The 21,344-nt window shown below is 39.6% G+C and overlaps 1 protein-coding gene across 46 annotated transcripts in view; it reads right to left on the bottom strand.

Moving 5' to 3' along the window:
- Positions 1 to 21,344, bottom strand: part of DLG2 (discs large MAGUK scaffold protein 2) — a 1,061,709-nt gene that overhangs the window by 205,880 nt on the left and 834,485 nt on the right. For all 46 annotated transcript variants that reach the window (XM_074572424.1, XM_074572415.1, XM_074572416.1 and 43 more), the window contains one exon: positions 18,770 to 18,872. In XM_074572424.1, coding sequence (XP_074428525.1) covers positions 18,770 to 18,872 — 103 coding nt within the window. The remainder of the gene's footprint in view (positions 1 to 18,769; positions 18,873 to 21,344) is intronic.

Raw genomic sequence — 21,344 nt, 5'->3', positions numbered from 1 at the left:
ACATTACAGGGATATATATTTAGCCCCAAGCAAGATTTACAAACCTAGGAAGTTTACAGATCTGGTTATAGTGAAAAGAAAACCAAGGGTATTTAAGAACTGGAAATGTGAAAACAGCTGCCTCAGAACAGTGAAATATGATGGCCACTATGGAAAAGGAGGCAGCATGCCTTTGGCGTCAGACCTATTGGAAACATTGCTTCCATTTGCTAAGGAAGAAAATTCTTTGTGGAATTTTTGAAGGAAAATATTACATGGCAACCTTTATTGAAGAAGGCACTCAAAAAATCTGACTTCACGCATTGAATAATTTAAGAGACCTATTCATAAACTGTTTTATAAGTATGTTTACTCATGAATTCTCAAAAAAATGTTTATAAAGTAAGTTATGTCACTTTGAATAATACATTGCAGTCTTGATATACAAATGAAGTCCAGCTTTAGGCATTAAAACTCAACTCGCTATAGAACCATTAGTTGTGTTTCCAGACTTTGTTCATTTTTGCCTGTAAAACATATGGACTATACTACTGTGTAATCTAAGGGATTTAAGACCCCAAGCCACATCAAATAAAAAAACTTAGGGGTCCTATATCTTCCTGAAGTCATAGAGGGATTTTTGAAAATTGCACACAATTAACTGAATGCATGAACATAATTAAAACTCTTTAAATAATGAAGTATTCTTATAGTCAATGCAGGATTCCTGTCCCAAAAAATACATTGCTAACCATGGTGCTCACAGCCATTGCTTATGCCCAAACACAAAATCAGCTCACTCATGGTCGTGCATACTAAAGCTTGAATAACAGCCTGGCTCTCCAGCAGATCTCAAAGTACTTTACAAATGAAAAGGGACTGATATGACAATTGTTGGGCATGCACAGCTTCCACTGAAGTCACAAAATGTATCTCAGGATTAAGCCATAGTCAAAGAGCCTGTTTTTGCACATTACTCACTAAAACTCCCCCCGGCTTCAAGACCCAGTGAACTCAGCGGGGACGCTTTGGTGAATGGGAAGTGCTGAACAGGGCTCTCATGAAATTTCACAACGTTCTTGTTATCATGCTCCATTACGCCTTGCTATGTCACACCTCATTTTACAGACAACACCATATAAAGCACCAAAGTGGTCTGCAATACCGTAACAGTAGAAGAACCTAGAGGAAAAAGGCAAAAAAAAGCTGCACCAAAAAAACCTTGATAAGCAATGCAAATATAAGTGGTAGAGTTAAGAAGAACCCACGATGCCTGGTTGTCAATCTTATGCTTTAACCGCGAGGTCAAGAAGCCCTCTTCTGCTGTCATTGCCACAACAGACCATGAACTGAGAGTGAAAATCTGTGGGGAAACAAGGAAAATATGAGAAAGCACCTCTTTGGGCTTGGAAAAAAACCTTCTGAGAACTCTTCTTTCTGATAATCACATTGCAAGATTGGGGACAAGTGTCTTATACACAAAGCCAGTTCAAGACTCCTTTGAAGTACAGAAGAAGTGACCTTTTCTGCCCCAGGGATGAAAGGCTGGGCCACTTCTGCAATGAAAAGGAGCGGGAGAGAGAGAAGGGGCAGGGCTGGGGTGGAGAGGAAAGGGAGAGCCTCAGAGAGCCAGGCTCACCCCTCCTACCAGCCAGGCGAGGGACACTGATCCCTCCTGCGACGCTGGAGGCAGCTGCCTGTGTGGCTTTCCGGGGCTCTGGCACAGGTGGGACAGGCAGAGGGGTTATTTTACAGCCCTTTCCTTCTGCAGCCCCAGCCTACTGCCTGCTCTTTCTGCGCTTTAACCCCACCTCGTTTACACGGCCCAGAGTGAAATTTGTTATTCCCGTTAGTGCTTAGCTAGGGCTGCCTTTATGAGTGGTTACGCTATTATTTTCCCCTGGAAATAGGAATAGAAAATCGAATGCTGCATTCTCTCCTATGCAGAATTTGAAATCTAGACTATGAAACAGTCTAAATCCTATTTTCTTTCTGAATAAATTTACCTATCTTTTTATTTTTCAACACTATTCACCACTTCCTTGGTGCTAGCCATTAATTATTCGGAAGTTTTATAGCTTCCTTTGAGCTCATATTTGGTTTTCCAGGCATTATATTTTTAATTTCACAGGCAGAATTTTAGTACATTGCCTACTGCAGCCATAAATCACTTAATGTGTTAGAAAGCAGATTGCTCTGTAATTGCCATTTTATTTACTATACCGATGCAAGCAATTTAAATATGATTGAGGTTTCAAACTTACAAACAATGTAAAGAGACTTAGGAGAGAACGCAGTATAAGTGTAAACAGCAATCAGCAGTCATCGTTTTCACTTGCATTAGAATTAATGTTTAAAAAAAAAAAAGGTACTAGGACAACTTTATGAACAACTTGTGACTCAAGGGCTGCTGTTAAGGTCTCAGTATCAACTGCTCAGCTCACCTCATTTTTTTTCCAGATCTAGAAATGCTAAAAGAAACTATATATCCTCCCTTGGATGCGGTAAGAGGAGCGGGGAAACATGTTGTGCTATTTTTCAGTCACTCTTGGCTAAGCCAGAAATATAGTGAGGGATTTCAAAGGCACAATCTCTCCCTAGCAGAAGACCAGAGACTCCTAGTAGACTGTCACAGGGAATCTCCCTAAGTGACAATGCAATACTCTCTAATTTCTTCGCAAAAGTTAAAACACTACTGTAAGAGCTAGAGCAATTACATCAGTGGTAAAAACTGACTTTTCTGGTAGATGCTTTTTATCAATTTCTTACCATAAGACCCATCTTAACAGACAACACGGTGTCACACCTGGAACTTTATTCACACAGAAGAGAAGCATCAACCATTCTGTTACTGCTGTTGGACCCAGATTGGGACAGCCTAAAGCTTCCCTTTGCCAAGCCTTTCCTATTGGGTGTCTTGGCATCTTCAAAGAGATATTATTATTATATATTATTATTATTATTATTAATAATAATAATAATAATAATAATAATAATAATAATAATAATAATAATAATAATAATTGGTGTATTGGTAGGCACATTGGCAGGCACATTGGCTTTAAGCCGTCTGAATCCGGGCTTCTAGTGTAACAATCGAGTGCAGTGAATGTCATACGACTTTCAGGGCAGAAAGGTGCTACCAGCAGTTTTCACCCTGAAAAGGACTTAGTAACATCAACAAAGCCATGACCTTTATTTCCTCTTGTTTACATGGAAGGGAGTATATATACATATAAATAAATATATCGATAGTTTATTTTATCTATAAATGACACTTTTTTTTACCTTAGAGTCAAGCCTTACACTTGGAATATTGTTTACCTTCTCAGCACCCTCAGATTTTTCCCATGCCTCTTTAGATGTTTATGTTGAAGTAGCACAGAAAGATCTCCAACAGGACCATGTCAGGAAATGAAATGCAACTTGCACAGCATAAACTTGACTGTACCCCTTTTTCAGAAGAGCAAGTTTACTAGAACCGATTTTTCTCCCTTACTCCTCTTAAAATGTTTATATTTTTGGCCCTCAAACAAAAATATTCTCATTTGGAAAATAGTTCTGTTGCACTCCTACACTTCTACGCTACTCTCAAGGCCAAGAAATGAGGCGTCTTATGAGCTCCTGTCTAGGGGATAACCTGGGAGAAGTGACCACAGTCTGAGGAGCAGAAAGTGTGAAGATGAGCTACCCAAGCTGTACGAATCATAAGATACCACAGAAGAACTTTCAAATGGAAATAATTTGGACTTTTTCTGAACTCTTGCGATTTTGAAATGAGGTATTTCATTTGGCAGGTGAAAATTTCCATGGAAACCAGCCGGATTTGTGAAAAAGTCCATTTAGTAAAACTCCATAAATTTCCATTATGGAATGATTTAAACAGAAAACAGCCGACAGCATTTCCAATTGGTTTGAAAACAGCTTGGAGGTGAAGCCCCGGCTCCAGCCAGACCTGCCCCTATCTGCATGTTGGACTTCAATTCCTTTAGCCCAGAGATGATGATGAAGTCACTTTGCTTCATTCCTAGTACTTTAAACTCATTTCATAGAGCCACTTATAAGACATAATTGGTGCAATCTTATCTCTTCTAATCGAAATAAAAATATTTATGGGGAATGCACAAACAAGAGAATAAGGCAGCTGCTGTGCTCAAGACACTCAGCATCTTCCTTTGCAGCAGTTATTTTCATCACGCTGCAGATAATTCTCCTCTATTTGGGTTATCATATGACAGTGCTAAATGTATAAAGTTTGTGAGTAATGACATTAATTAATGAATTCTTTATTCAAATCCTGGTTAACTCCTAACATTGAAACTTACAGTTTCTGTACAATAATTAGCACCTATATGTTGCTCTCTATACTTTCAAAACACAATTATTGGCTAATCCATAATACACTTTTCTGATCCTTAAGGGCATCTGTGCTAGTTAACAAAATAATCAGAAGATAGTTATGCGAAATCAAGGAGAGACTCAGTACCCACTGACTGTCAGAACTCCAGCGTTCTCTTTCCCAACGCCATCACCTATTTGTTACACTTTGCCTTTGAATTTTTGTAGCCGCGGACTGCATAATTTCAGATTTTTGCTGAATCCAACCCAAGAATGATAAGAAAGTGAACTCTCTTTTGGTAGTAAATACTGAGATAGGCTTACAAACAGCTGGGAAGGATTACTAACAACCCATCATAAAAAGTTACTTACCTTACACTGAATTGTCTTCCTTTATAAAGGGACTGAATTTCTAAGATAAATGCAAATGTCAGAGCATCTAGCAGAGATACAGGGCATATAATTGGAGGAAAAAGTAATGCAGCTACATTACTCCTGGGACACAAGCTGGATTATCTCTGTGTTGTCCTCCCAGCCATGTAGGCAGATCACCCTTATTCAGACCTAATGCTGATAATCCATATCAGAGGCTGCTCAAATGGTTTAGGTGGTGGGGATCCTCACACAAAACTTTGCACAAACACACACATACACACGTGTAACGCAATGTTGAAAAGTATGGAGACGCACACAAAACCTTACAGCCAGCACTGAAGCGCCCAGCTGTACAACAAACTTTCAGCACTCAAATTCACAAACGAAATCACCAAAGAACAGTATCAGGTTCTTGTAGCTCTCTCCCCTGTCCCCCTTTCACACAGTCCCCGTTGCCACGTGCCTGTCTCTGCACATCAGGAGACAGCCAGCAAAATCCCCACTGAGGGCTGCTCTGCAGACCCATTTTCACATAACTGTTGTTTGTGTTGGTGCCCAGCCTGGTGCAAAAGCAAATTTAAAAAAAAAATCAGTTCTTGGCAGTCAGTCCCAGTCACCTGCTCTGTGTGCTCCCGCATGTGCTGTCCCCGCTCGGCACGAGAGGGAAGGAAGACCCAGGCATGGCACCGCAAATCCATGAGGATGTGCTTAAGTGCCATGTACATACACATGGAAACTTGTTACATGTCACTCTCAACACAAAACGACAAAGAAAGGTTTTAGCAAATTTTACAAAGTTCTTTTGGGAGTGGACCCCGCTATCCACAAGGCAAGACTTGCCCTGACCTGCGTGGTGCAGTTTATCACCACCTAAAGATACCCTGAAATGCTGAGTAGCGAGATTTGCAAAAGCAGCTGAAGAGTTTGACATCAGTTTGGGGGGACCCAAGGTAGACAAACATAAGGATCCAGATTTACTGGGGGGAAAAAAAACTCAAACGAAAAAACAGCAACCAAAATGCCTACTCTGAGTCTCTCCAAGAAAAAGAAAAATTCTTGTCTAGGAGGAACATGTATCAAACTGAATGCACTCTTACCAGGTTTGTTGCACAGTTCTTTGAGTATTTAGGCACCAAAGAGCACTGAAGCAACAATTAACATCAACAAACGTTCAAAGTTTGTAAAATCTCAATTTTCTGCATAATTCTGCGCTATTCTGTGTAAGCCATGTTAAGTGCTAAAATTAGTAATTATTACTTGGGTTAGTCTCAGAGGTTTCCCTTGCAAACTGCAAATGGACTTAGGAAGTAACTAGAAAGTGCTTCAAGATGTCGAATAACAAACTCTCCAGAACAGGTGACTAACGCCAGACTTCTAAGTCCATGTTTAAGCAACAAGATATGACTAAACTGAATTTTAAGAGAAGTGATCATTCACGTAATTCAACAGTGCAGCAGAGCAGGATATTTCTATTTTGGAGTTTAACTTTGGACGCCTGGCTTAGGAAATATTAACTATAATATATTGGAAACCATCTTCAACTCTGAAACCAGGGGAAAAAAATACTCACGTTCAATCGATACTAGAGCTCCTAAAAGAAGACAGATTCTCAGCTGAAATATATAGACATTTTTTACTTTATAGATAAATTATGGTATATCTTTAAAGTCTTCTTCACACTGAATTATGATTAATATTTAATTTAAAAAAAATATTCCATTTACGTCAGCTTTCACTTAAGTGTCTAATGTAGCCATTATGCAGTAACCCCTACAGTTGAGCGAGGCTAAAATCACAGATACTATGTATCTTCAGTGCATTCATCTAACATGTAAAAAGGTTTTCTTACTCAAAATTAATATTAAGCGGAGGGGTATTTTTGAAGCTGGTGTGACTTACGGCATTCTTTCAATGACTCTGCAGTTAATTAAGTATCTTCAATGAGTCTGTAGTTAAGAGTTGAGATTGACAATGAAATCTAAATCTGATTCCTTTTTCTCTTCTCAATTGCCAGGTTAACAGCCATGAAAACGAAAGTAATGTAAGAAAGAACGACGTAGATCAAAATCATGGAAAAGGGGGAATTTATTGTAGAAGTAGCTCAGTGGTAAAGATTTTCAGAGGCATTGAATTGACTTGCTGAAAAATAGCTTTATCTCAGGCACAGCTTAGCGTGCAATCTGATACTCTACAGCTTCTCACCCCTCACACGCACTTACAGTCTAAGAATGTGTGGCATGTGACAGCTGTGAAGAAAGCTATTGCAGGCATCCTATGCAGCTCCTAAGATCTGGCCCTGTGGATCCCAAATTCCAGTTTCCAATGGCTGCATGTGTGTATGTGTATGCGTGTGAGCGTGCATAAGCCTACTCAATAGCATTTCTGTTTTCCCTAATAATGACATGATCACCTATCCATTAAGTGCACCCCAAATCAGTATTTATACTTTCATTAAATATCCCTTACGTTGCCACCCTCTGCAAGCAGAGATTAGACTTAGGAAGGCACACACAGCTGGACAGCTAAACACAGCTATTGACTATTCTAAGTGAAAACCTTTAAAAAGCTGTTTATGCAAGTGCAGTGCTCCGGAACAGCTGAGAGTAGATCCTGCCGTTACTTCTTTGTCCCTCTATTTAAATAGCACATGCTTTATTTTTTACTTCTCACACTCTGCTACCATTCTCACCCATAGGTAATAAAATTCAAATCAAGCAATCAATTTACCTAAAACTCAAGTCACTAGTAAATAATTACCTTTAAATTTCCTATGTTGCCTTGAAACGCTAAATGTTGTTATTTTTCTACTGGAATTACCACTGTAAGTTGTCTGTGATTTTTCCCATTGTTTTCCTCCCTGCATCTAAATAGCGATTGCACTAACTTGCCTCAAGACTTACTTCTGAGAGAACGTGTTGTCTAGTGACTAAGCCAAAGGCATAGGGCTCAAAGAATTTATTTCTGTCTTCATTAGCAGTTCACCTGGTGAGCTGGGGAAAGCAATTGCATCTGCCTGCGCAGCACTTCACTAGTAGCTACTTCCCAGGGAGACCAGAAGAGGTTAATTCCTCTAGCCTTAGCTTGGTTCATCCAGCCTCAGTCAGTCATGGAAGTCCCCACTATACCTAGCGAGAAGAGACTCATCCGATCCAAAAAGGCTGAACGAGCTCAGAGAGGCTTCCATCTCTCCGCTGAGAGACCTTGGGCAACTAGCTCAGCCAATGGCCCCGCTTAATTATAAAAAAATAAATTACTTTTTCATTCGTGTTTGCCAAGCTCTGTAATACAATTAAAAGAAAATCCCTGCATGTGTCAAGAGCTCTAAACTTTAAAAATAAGAATCATGAAAGACTGTCCCTGGCACTCGCATTGACCTCACTGTGAATTTTGTGCTGACAGCAGCCGCGGCACCGGGCGAAGAAAATCCATGGTACGCCATCGTCTTCTGTGATATTTAGCAATGCTGCCGTCCCTTTATGTCAGATAATCCCTAGATCCTTTGGGAAACCTTCATCCTTTCATATCATGGATCTCGCTTCTCTTCTGTAGTTGCTCTTTTTGCTCTTTCTGATGTTTTGCAACCAGAGAAAATGGCCCCAGAAACTCTCTCTACCGTTTGTCTCTAACTTAACACTGGAGCAAACGCACCCTGAACTTACAAGATGGATTTGAAAGCCACACGTCTGTCTTTTTTTTTTTTTTGCTTTTTAATAGATTCAAGAGCAGTTTTCTAGAAACCCCAGGAGAACATACTTTAAATTTCAAACCAAAAATGTTTTGCTTGCTCAGCATTTTTACGTACATTACTGCAGAGAAAGCTTAACTTGTTAGTGTTCATATTCTCTGGGGACATAAGCTGAGCTCTCAGGGAGTGCGAAGAAGCCTGCAGAGCAGTGTTAGTTTAAGCATATGAGGATCAGTAATATTGTCTACCTTGTGAAATCTCCTCCAGTTTATGGACGGTTTTGTATTTTCAGTCATGTCTCTACAGGAAGTAATTCACCTGACGGCCAGGTTTCTAGGGAGCTTCTGAACTCTACTGAAATCAAACATGGTAAACTGTTTGGATAAAAAAATAGCTGAAGAATCTTCAGTCTCTTTAATAGCTATATCACCCAGGACTAGTTTCAAGTTACCATAATAGCCTCTAAACTTGAAGTTGCACAAGTTGACAAGAAGACTAGGAAAAGCAGTATCAATTAAATAGGACAGACTTACGCTAAGTAAAGAAGGAAAAAAAATCTCACACTGAAGGTAACTAAAAGGCAACCCGACAAAGAGACAGGCTGTATCTTTGCAAAGTGCAAAAATCAATGAGAAAGAAAAGCGAACACCTTTCGAAGTGAATAGATGGAAATAAATATGAGCCTCAGAAGTCGTATGAAATGATGCCACTGTGAAAGACGTATCAGCAAAATGTTGGTAGAATTTGTTGCTTAAAAAATAAAAAAGAAAATAAGCACGAAACGTCTTTAGCATGGGATGCATTTTTTTTTTCCAGATGAAAAGCACAATTAAAAATTGAAAAAAAGAAAGAGAGTGAGTGAAGAAAGAAACGCTGAAACGGGTTCGGAAATAATTTCAATGTTTTCCCTCAATCTGGTTCTAAAGCAAATTGTCCCTGGGCTCCCCTCTGCTATCTCAGCAGCACACTCCCAACTGCAGGTCCCCGTTCCTTCCCCTACCGTGAGACTCAAACACGCGGCTGTGAATGGTCCTCTATTGCCAGAGACATAAACCCAGGGTATTAATTAAAAAGAGAAACTATTCCTGTAGTATTACTGTAGTTGAAAAATTGTTATTCCTTTTACTGCCGAGAAACTACTAAAAGTCCAGTAAAACTACTAAAAGTCCAGTACGCAAATCCATACATCTCTTTTCCGTTGCTAGAAGGTCTTGTTTTCTGAAAAAGCTGTCCTGTAAGGGCAAAATCACAGGTGAAATGGCTTTCAGCTTAGTGAACTCTAAAATGGGGAGGAAAAGTGGGAAGAATTTGTAGCCCATAGTAAACAGTTAAACTAGCAGCTGCAAACATAACAGCTGTTGCAGAAAGTCAACTCTTTACTTGTATTCCCAATGAGACTTATTAACGATTATCTTAACAAAACAGTAAATAGAGGAAATTACTAAACTTTAATTAATAAATTGCCAAAGAAAAGCAATTAATTATCTCCAGCATGAGGATTTAACAGATACACTTTTTTTTCTGCATACATATAAATAGAATCACAGAATCGTAGAATTGCCTAGGTTGGGAGGGACCTTTCAGATCATCGAGTCCAACCATCAGCCTAACTCTGACAAGAACCATCACTGAACCGTATCTCTAGCACTATGTCTACCCGTCTGTTAAACACCTCCAGGGATGGTGAGCCAAGCAGTTCCCTGGGCAGCCTGTTCCAACGCTTGATAAAACTTTCAGGGGAGAAAGTTTTCCTAATATCTAAACTAAGCTTCCCCTGGCGTAACTTGAGGTTGTTTCCTCTTGTCCCATCGCCTGTTACTTCGGAGAAGAGACCGACATCCCCCTGGCTACCCCCTCCTTTCGGGTAGTTGTAGAGAGCGAGAAGGTCTCCCCTCAGCCTCCTCTTCTCCAGGCTGAACACCCCCAGCTCCCTCAGCCGCTCCTCACCAGACTTGTGCTCCAGACCCCTCACCAGCTCCGTTGCCCTTCTCTGGACCAGCATCTCAATGTCTTTTTTGTGTTGAGGGACCCAAAACTGGACACAGCACTTGAGGTGGGGCCTCACCAGTGCCAAGTACTTGGGGGCGATCACTGGCCTAGTCCTGCTGGCCACACTGTTCCTGATACAGGCCAGGATGCTGTTGGCCTTCTTGAGAAGGCTGTATACGAACAACATAAAACAAAACAGGACCTGCACTGTAAGTGAAGATCAAAGAAAGATCTACAGAAGAAAAACCCCACATAACTTAATGTTGTCACATTTAAAATGGAAACAAGGAAAGACACGTTTTAAAAGGAAATCATGTTTTCCCTGCACAATTTCCTACCGTTGACATTGACAACTTTATGGAAGAATATACTATGTAAGGAAATTGAAAGCTATTGATAGAAACAAGAGCTAAAGATGACTTAATTACAAAATAAGTACTTAAACTGAAACATTTATCAAAATGGGAATTGAGAAAGTTCAGGGTCTGTAAGCAAATACAATCTAGCAGACTGGGATGGCTACATGAAACACAAACGAATCTGCACAAAAACGTTAAGAAAATATATCAAAGCCATAACTTGTTTCATGCATAGTGAGTGCTGGCTATTTTAGACAAAGAAAAAAAATTAGAATTCTGCTTTTTATGAAATATTCAATGTTGCATGAGTTACACTGTGTAACTCTATTGGGAATGTGATCTTTACATTTAACAGATGAATTAAATATATAACATTTTGTGTTTTAGGAGCATCCTAAAAAGACTTGTCTTTAAAATAACATTTGTAATCCCTGGTGCTTCTTCAGCTGTGGCGTCTGCAGACCATCAGAAATACCTGTCCGTGCTGGGGCGATGCCCATGAACACAGGCAGAGTCACATACGGACTGGAGTCCCTAAGTAGAGTGGAAGCTGTGGTGAGGACAGCTCAGGCAAACAGAAAGAAAATGCTGTGATAATAGAAAATAATTTGAAAGTAGATCAGGAGATTTTTAAACTGTCCTTTCCATTTTAAAGATGGTTTGGGTGTTTTTGGTTTTTGTTTTTTTTTTAGTTGAGGTAAAGATAGTGTGAAACTTGCAATGAAATTACAAAGTTCATAGAATCATAGAAACATAGAATGTGTTGGGTTGGAAGGGACCTCTAAAGGCCATCTAGTCCAACCCACCTGCAGTCAGCAGGGACATCTGCAACTAGATCAGGTTGCTCAGAGCCTCATCCAGCCTGGCCTTGAATGTCTCCAGGGATGGGGCCTCCACCACCTCTCTGGGCAACCTGGGCCAGTGTCTCACCACCCTCAGTGTAAAGAACTTCTTCCTAATGTCTGATCTAAACCTGCTCTGCTCTAGTTTAAACCATTGCCCCTCGTCTTATCGCTCCATGCCCTTGCAAACAGCCCCTCCCCAGCTTTCCTGGAGCCCCTTTAGGGACTGGAAGGGGCTCTAAGGTCTCCCCGGAGCCTTCTCTTCTCCAGGCTGAACCCCCCCAGCTCTCTCAGCCTGTCCTCGCAGCAGAGGGGCTCCAGCCCTCGGAGCATCTTCATGGCCTCCTCTGGCCCCGCTCCAACAGGTCCATGTCCTTCCTGTGCTGAGGGCTGAGTTGAAGACCTTACTCCAACAGTGTAAAAATAAAAGCAGTATATTCTAAATAGTATGCATCAACGGGAGGCACAAAAACTATACCCAAGATAAGGGTCTTACATGGCCAGACAAAAGGGGTACTGCCTTGGCAACTGCTGCATTTGTCCTAAGGGTACCAGAGTCATATTTACTAGAGAGAATAGAGTCATAGAATCATTTAGGTTGGAAAAGACCCTTGGGATCACCGAGTCCAACTATCAGCTCCACCCTACAAAGTTCTCCCTTACACCATAACCCCTAACTCCACATCTAAACGACTCTTAAACACATTCAGGGACAGTGACTCCACCACCTCCCTGGGCAGCCTATTCCAGAGTCTAACCACTCTTTCTTTGAAGAATTTTTTCCTTTTTCGAATACCAATCTCAACATCTAACCACGTACATTAACTGCTGACGTAACCTGCAGCACCCAAGGATGACTTTAAGTGCCAGAGTTTTAGTTCTGAGCACACAAATATCCTTTGGTATGATTTGGTACATTTCATGAAGCTGCGTATTGCAGCCACATAATACTGGTAAACATCTTAATTTTTACAGAAACCTCTGCAACAAAGAAGCAATTTGTTGCTTAGCGAACTTCTGCACGGCTGTTGAAGCAAAACGTGTTGAAATTATTAGAAGACGGAGAACTAGTTTTGACAGCATCATCTGCAAGCTGGCTAACCTCTCTTCAGTGGGCACTTCATGGACAGGCAAGGGAGGCACAGGCCTGACATTTAATCAGCTTGAGAAAACAGACTGCTCTTCTGCAACTTGGTAAAAAAAATAAAATGTATCAGTAAATAAGGAAACAGTAGAGTTGGAGATGCCACTGTAAAAAAAGGGGTAAAAAAAGAAGAAAAAAACCCCAACCAGCCTTTGATATTGCTACCTGAATGAGACTGCAGTCCTTGTCTCCTACATAGGAGAACTTATCAACTATTATCAATAAATTAGGATCTGAAATAAAAACTCTGTAGCGCCATTAGCATATTCTCTGAGGATGTTAAGTAAAAAATATAGGCTCTAGGACAAGAAAAAAAATACGTGTGTACTACCATAATATCCAGCTTTCTCATTTGTATTGTTCCTTCCTTGTAAATTGTCCCAATTTAAAAAAATGCACCGAATTTCTCGATGAACTTCAGCAGGACAATCTATGAAACACCTCTAAACTGTTTTTTGCTTTAATTAATCCGGTGATATTTTCCAGCGGAGGACAAGAAGTGGATTTTCCACCCCGCTCTGGTCAGTAGGACAGCATTCGGTGCAAGGATCACTTTGTGCTTGCCCCGTTCTTTTGTCTTTCCGGAAGCTGTTGGCCACTTTTGGAAATAGGATCCACAGCAAACGGGCCTTTGGTCAGACCCAGCTTGGCCATTCCAAGATTAGGTCTTTAATACACATGCCTGAAATATAACCTTAACATCTTGCATTCTTTGGCAATTGGATACGGTGGCTTCCAGATGAAAGCCAACTGCTGTAATGTAACTTTATCCGAGTAATTAAGCTACATTGATTTTCAACAGCTGGGAAAAGGGGCCTTTAACATGAGTATTCACATTTCAAAGTATAGAAGTGACCTAGACAAAGATGAATAAATACATTTAATTATTCTTTCTGTCTATTTCGTATCTTCCTCATTCCTGCAGCATCTGGAAAGGTTAAACAGCTGAATCCAAAATATATGACTGTTGTACCAAAACAGGAGAAAATTGTTTGCATTTTGAGGCAAGAACAAGGAATGAAATTGGGGAAAGAGCCAAAAAGTATCCATGACTGTTCAGGGAGAGACCTGTAAAAGTGATATCTGGATTTTCACTCTGATTTTTTAAAAAAGGCATCAGTAGGTCAGACGCATGTGTAAGACACGCAGCACGCTTTCATAAAAGCTGATGCTGGTTATGAAGGTTGGGTTTTTAACAACGCACTATGTGAGCCTCCCCGATTCAGGAACAAAAGAACTAAAAGATGAATTTAGTACCGTCGCTGCCCTGAGATGCTTATAGGTGTGGGTGCAGCCCTCCAATAGTTTCCTTCGCTGCTGTCTGCAAAGAAAGACACTGTGAAGAAAAAGGCACTGCAAAGAAAGGCACTGCCCATCGCAGCGTCTCTGCGTCTGCAGCTCTTTCTCTATCTAAGGCTCAGCTCCCGGCGGCTCAGCAGGCGCAGAGCCCCGAGTCACCGAGCACGCAGCCACTGGCTAATTCAAAAGGTGATAAAGCAGAAATCCTCCGGCTGTAACAACTTTTTGACCGCTTTGTTGTCGGCCGGTCTAATCAAACCGTAATCACTGAATGCTTTCCCTATATGCAAGCTGTTAAGAAAGCAAGTTAATTGGCTCGCTCGAAAGGTTGAAAGCCCGTGAAACTTCGGAGTGGTTTAACAGTTTTCCAGGGAGCGTTGGGAGGGAATAGCTGCAGAGACACTGCAATGCAGCACAGCGCAGCTCGGAGACCACTGACACCGGCTATTTTGCAAAAATCTTAGGGTTAAATTCTACCCTTTCACGCTGCCGCAGGGGGAAGGAACAGGAGCCTTTGAGACGAAAATGTGCAATAAAGCTTTTTAGCAGCTTCATTAGGAGTCCAGTCCTCTGTTCTACCCCCACTCCCAAGCTGCGTCTTTCAGGAAAAATTGTCACTATTTCAACCAAAGTTCATCCTCCTTTGAAAATATATCTCAGTTTCACTGACAAAATGTTTTTTTTCTTAACTCCTTCCATACTGGGCTGTAAGTTGCAACTGTTGCCATTAAAATCAAAATATGTCCTGCATAAAACCCTGGAAGTGTAAAATGTATTTCCCTATATGGTATATATTGCCACTTTAATCTCGAACTGTTCCATGTTAAGATTATTTTCCAGGCTCAGGTTTTTATTTTGCAGAACAGAAGGGCCTACTCAGTAGCTCCTCATTTGTACAATGTTTTAAAAGAGATCTGAGAGTTGCTAAGCTGAGAGGAGAGTTAAAATGCTTCCAAGAATATTGAAAATCGGAGAGTAAAGCTAAATATAAGTGATTGGTTCCTCTTCTAATTTTGTTCTAAGTAGCTCTTTGTCCTTAAATTCTCTTTAATTTAATTTCAACCATGTGCAGAAGATGTGAGCAGCAGCACGTGAATACAGAGTCATCCTTCTAGCCTGCAGGATGGCTGCTGTATTTGAATACGTGCATAAACCTCCCTGTGAACTGCACCCACAAGGACTGTTAGAGATCATGATGCTTAACACTACTTGATCTCCATTTACACAATACATGTGTACATAAGATACAGTACGCAGGTTATTTTCAGTTTTTAAAATAAAAGTAAGGAATGGCTCAAAAAGCCCAGCATTATGGCCGCTGATGAGCTCTGCTTTTTTAATCTCTGTGATTTGTTTTCCTCTTGCTCCTAATCATCTTTCAATATTTTTGTTCGCAGAATTTACATTCCTCTTTGGACTTTCATACCTCTTTTTTTCTCTTCTATTTCTCAGAGAGTTGAGGGGAAAATAAGATGGTGCGTGTACATGAGGAAAGCAGGGACTGAAGAGTTGTTCTCCATTCTTCCTACTATCCCTTGTATTTCTATTCAGCTCCTCATGAAATCACTGCTTGTATCTCCCGTTCTCCCTTTGCTCACAGTATCTGTGAGCCCTTTTATGGAATTTGATCCTATTTCCAAGACCATTTTCATCTGAGGACAAGTAGCGTGGTTCAGATAAGCACCATCACCAACCACAAGTCTGACAGCATTCAAAAAGATGTTGTGATGCTAGTCTATTGTATCCGAGTTAGTCTCCGCATGTGTTTATTCCAGACAGGATGAGAAAACAAAGTGCCATAATATCAAGAGAAAAAGATATTCAAGTTGATGGCAAGCACTAGATTTTTTTGCAGGATTTACCACTCTCAAGAGATGTGCTGCCAAGTCTATACGCATAAATGTAAGGAGAGTTCATACGAGGCTTAGGTGAGCTTTTGACTGATTGAAACAAGGAAAGGGAAATTTAAACTTTGAAAGCTGTTTCTGTAGTATTCACCTCATTTTCTTCCCACAGCACAGTATATATATATATTTTTTTGGAGACATTGCCAAATAAGTGACCTGTAAGCTTTTCTCTATTGCATAAAAATTAAATTATTGGAAGATAAGCTTTTTCTACTAATTTTAATTGCTAATCATCACCTGGCTTATAGTATTCATCATCTTTGCTATAGTATAGATCATCATCGCTAATACTTGAAATATCAATAACTAAAGGTTTCATTGGATGTTTTTGTTTGCAACAACATCTAAAGGCTTAGAAAGCTACCAAGATAAAAAAAAGGTATTGGGTAATATTTGCAGTGGCTACTCTTGGATCTATCCAAAACAGATGAAGTTGTAGTAACAGCTCAGAGCTTCCAATACGAAAATGGAGAAATCAAGCTACGAGCCTACTTTGCTTATGGACCTCACTAGTTTTGGAGCATTTCAAGGTGAGAAGCCCCCGAAGGAAGCACAGCTGCACAATTTTAAGGCTGCATTTTACCATGATGTTCCAACATACGCATCGAGATAAGATACGGTAAATAAAGAGATTATGTATAAATTGCGTAGAAGGGACAATAAGGGTTGTGCAGGATCTTTAGAATAAAATAAATATTTATGCTGATATAGAGTGTGTTTATCTTTCTGTGTGACCTGTAAATCCTTAAATAATTCTCTCTGAAGGTTATTTAAACAACTGTTTTAAAACTATTTCATCTTTCTTTGCCATTAGGGATTTTTTAAGAAAAAAATACTTAATTTCACATCTGTATTTACACAGTTTGCATTAACCAGCATCTCAGATTAAAATAAAATATTTCAGCAGTAACACAGCACATGCTGGACAACTACCAAATGTTCTCACTACCTTAAAAAAAATCAATAATTTCCTATAAAAAGGCTAACTTTTGGGCCCTGTTCTTCACCAGCTCCACTTTCTTCAGTGTGTTTGGAATGATTTGGGTGAAACAGAAAACTGGCTGTGCTTCACTGACAACAAGTCGCGCAGTCGGGACTAGTCTGCCCTCAACAGGGTTTTTGGTGAATGGAGCAGCATTATAGGAAAAATGGCATAAATATGCAATATAATACTTGATCGGTTTTATCAGCATAATTTGAATTGCATGTTCACCAAAACTGAATCTGACATATTTCAGAGCTGGTAATATATAGGGGAAAAGCATGTCAACTAAAAGTTCAAATATAATAGGAAAAACCTGTCAAGTGATGTATTTTTCCATGTATTAACAATGGCACAGAACAACTCTGAAATGCCAGTGAGTGCTACAAGTACTCAGACACCATGGTGATAATTGCAGTCTAAAATCACCAGACAGCAAACAAGACTGCCGGGAGTAATGGGGACATGGTTTTATTCGGAATCCAGTGTGGATGGCTATCTGTAATGGAATTGCTTTCCAATATGTTTTCTTTGAAATAACTCTTATTATTACTTATGTATTTTTATGTTAATATGTTCCATTTATTTAACTAAAGATAGACGTGTAATTTCACCTGCTCTCATCTGCCCATTTCTTAGTGCAGCCTAATTTATTCTGCTGGGTGTCTCAAGTGCAGATAAACCAGTAAATGGATGCACAATACCAGATCTGAAGCACAATCGTAACTTTGACTAAAATACCCGCTGTTTTTCTCTTTGCGTGATAACATCAGGATCCAGAGAAACAACAGAAGGTATCATGCTGGATAAACTCTGGCAGTACTAATTTCTCTCCCCAGTGTCCCTGAAAAAACCTGTTATTAGAGCTGTACTCTTTCACCTGAGACCTACATGTGTCCTAAGCTGGGCACAATCAGGCAGAACCAACAGCTTGCATTGACAGGTCATCACAACACTTGTGAATTGAGCTAGAACTGTTTACTGAAAACTGATGAAACGGTGCCAGCGAGTCTTCACAGGCACCTGTCGTTGCTGAATTCTCCTGGAAAGATGGAAAACCATCTTTAGTTCCTATCAGAAAGTGATATTCTTTTCATTAATTCCTTGAGAACCTCGGGTAGTCATTTGGATCACAGCTCACGGACAATAAGGAGTTCTGCCACTTAACTTTGGTCTTAGAAAATCAATCAACGCCTCCTTCTTCCCACTGAAACTAACTTAAGCCCTGGAAAGCTAAAAATTAGACACCAAAAACTAGATGAGATACATCCCACCATAAATGTCTTAATATTTTGCTGAATTTCCTGTTGATGGTTTTATTCAGAAAGCTGTCATTTTCTCTACTAAGTACTTTTTAGGTGGGGCTAATTGCCTTGGACGTTCAAGGACACCATCATCCAAAAGTCATAACGGGAGGCTCTATGCATTTGGCAGGAAGCATTTATCGTGGTTTAATTCCAAGCTGACTGTCTGAAGCAACTTCAGATCTTCCTGGCATTTTCTCTTCATTCTTAACTTGTAATTTGCACTATCTGTCTCCAGAAGGAGAACAGAAAAGAACATAAAATAAGCAATAATGAAAATAAAATGATTAACTAAGTGTTGATTACTGTCTTATTATATGCACATTTAAAGATAGTTCTTATAGTTGCGTTAAATATTTCTACAAGCAAAGTCTGTGACAAAAATACACTTGAGTCTTGACAAAAAAGCACTTCCTTGGGATAGAATTGCCATTTGAATTTTCATTCCAGATGACTTCTGATGATAGCTGGGAAAAGCACTAGCTACAGCAGCCTCATCCTGTTAAACGGCTGTTTTTAAAGCACTTATCTTTTACCATATGTCTTTAAGTTATTATTTTGCTTACCCTCCGGCTGGTATTGTGCTATGATTGTTACCGTCTGCCCTGCTCCTTTTAGCGCAGCTGCAGCCTGCTCATGGGTAGCACCTCGAAGATCAATACCGTTCACCTGCAGAAGGAACGCAAACAACGGATCTGAGTAGTTTAACATTATACAGAAACACAGAAGTGTTTTGTTGTTTTGTTTTTTGTTCGTTTTTTTTTTAAATACCTGGTGGATGTAAAGGTCAGATTGCCCAGATGCAAAGCGAAAGTAAAAAAAATTAAAAAGGCTGAGAGGATGTTACCTATGACTGGCCATGAGAATCTCCACTAGTACTGCACACCATAGTTTATAGAATCACAGAATCATAGAATTGTCTAGGTTGGAAGGGACCTTTAGGATCATCAAATCCAACCATCAACCCAACACTGCCAAAACCACCACTAAACCATGTCCCTCAGCACCACATCTACCCGTCCTTTAAATACCTCCAGGGATGGTGACCCCACCACTTCCCTGGGCAGCCTGTTCTAATGTTGACAACCCTTTCAGTGAAGAGATTTCTCTGACGCTTACCCATGCATATTCTCTGACCATTGCTTTTTGCGGGTTTCCTGCTCTACTGAGTTTGGTTTTTTGGTAATCTCTTCATCAATCAATTTCATTTATATATAAATTTTTGTTTAAAAGACAAATTTTCTGTGGTACTGGAAGGTCACTGCAGGATACTGCAGGCAAGGAAACTGCTCCTTCAGCCAGACTCTGCAAGCCCAACCTGTAGCATCAGGGGCATCTGGAAATATAGAGAGCATCTCTAACAAAACTTTCTGTTTGGAGAACTTCCAGAGGAGAAATCCCATCTACCATTTTCTTTTTGTGCAACCCCTCCTCCTATTGCCAAGAAATATCCCCATTCTTGCATGTGACGGTAATGGAGTTACTACGAGGTACAGCTTTGCCACCTCTGGCTTTTTGACACTGATAGGTCCCTCCGTGGGGTTCCTCTGGCTTAATGATCATCTTTCATGCTGTATGAGCAGTGGAAATGGAAAAAAGCAATACAAAGTAGGGAACCCACCCCTAAAATTCATAGGCAGTTTCAGAACTCTCTTGATTTGTAGTTGTGATGTTGAATGTTTTGTCACCACCACCCCAAGGAAGAGACAGAATTCGTACATAGAATTATTATGTCCAGTATTTTCAGTGGGAGTGTCAGTGTCTGGCCATACTAAAGTAGGGGAGATTTCTTTTATTTATTTATTTATTTATTTATTTATTTAACTTTCCTCCTCACTTCTACAGGTTTCCACTTCATAATGTTTCAGTGAAGAACATGAAACTTTTGACATGTAAACAAGCTCAGCAGGACAGAAATCCATTTCTGATTGCTTGAGGAAAGAAAAATTAAAAGAAAGAAAATACGGGGCAGGGGGAGGAGAGGGAACAATGCCATTGATGTCACAGGCAAACAGGACAAAACACAAGCTCTAAATTCTCTGCTATATCAACTCTTTTATGTTCATCTCTATCAGGTACTATCACAAGATGGGTAAGCACATATTCATATTAAAAATACAGATTTTATTTTATTTAAATTTTAACAACTTTTTAAGGCTTGCAAAAATAAATTTGATTTTATAGAACTTTACAAGTAATACCTATTGAATCTGCTATGAATACATATATTTGGATCAATTAAGTTTAGAAACGGGCCCATCTTAACTTGTCTTTCACCAAATCTTAGAGAACGGGATGTTTTGGAACATGTTTGATTATTATTTGCAGGAGAAAAACCTAGTCTTTACTAGTATGTGAACAGCATTTAGAGTATTACTCTTAGAAAACTAATTTCTGACAGCAATAACATAAAACCCAGGAGATCCCACAGTTTCTGATCCAGAAGACTGTGTAAAGCTGTAGAACTGTTGACTGCACACAGAAACATAATTGTCTAGCTGAAGTTTCAGATTTCTGAAAATATCATTCCATAAGAATCAAAGTTTTGCCAGTTCAACCTGTCTAAATAACCATCTTTCCTCAATTATTATTATTTTCTTTATAACAGGGAATGAAAGCTCACATTTTTTCCTAAGCAACTCATCCTTTCTTCCCTCAAAAACTTTTATTGGTACCTTTTAAGGTATTCAATGTGATGATCATTAAAGATTTCTCCCATCTTATTCACAAAATTCACAAAAATCAGCTCTCTCCATTTCTAAAAAAGAAAACAGTCTGAATTTCAACTGTCTGTATTACTTTAATATCACTCAAAACTATAGAAGATCCAGAATTTTGAAGAAGCATGATTTGTTGTGACCTTTCCATGTTACACAAATGTAATTACACACTGGCTTATCTTTAGATTGAGGAAGCAAACAAGTAAAAGTGGAACTAGCATACCAGAAAAATATAACCTATAGAAATATTACCTTACTCATATCCCCCTGCACATCTATTATACAATCACATTAACGACGTGAAAGAGGATATTAATTGTAAGTTACCTCACAGAAAAATAAGCGTTGTTGTTTTTTTTTTAAGTTAATTTGTCCATATATTTATTTTGCAATGGAGAGGATGAATAGTATTACCACGTTG

Source organism: Larus michahellis, chromosome 1, assembly GCF_964199755.1.
Source record: "Larus michahellis chromosome 1, bLarMic1.1, whole genome shotgun sequence".
Taxonomy (NCBI): domain Eukaryota; kingdom Metazoa; phylum Chordata; class Aves; order Charadriiformes; family Laridae; genus Larus; species Larus michahellis.
This window is presented reverse-complemented; position numbering and strand designations above follow the sequence as displayed.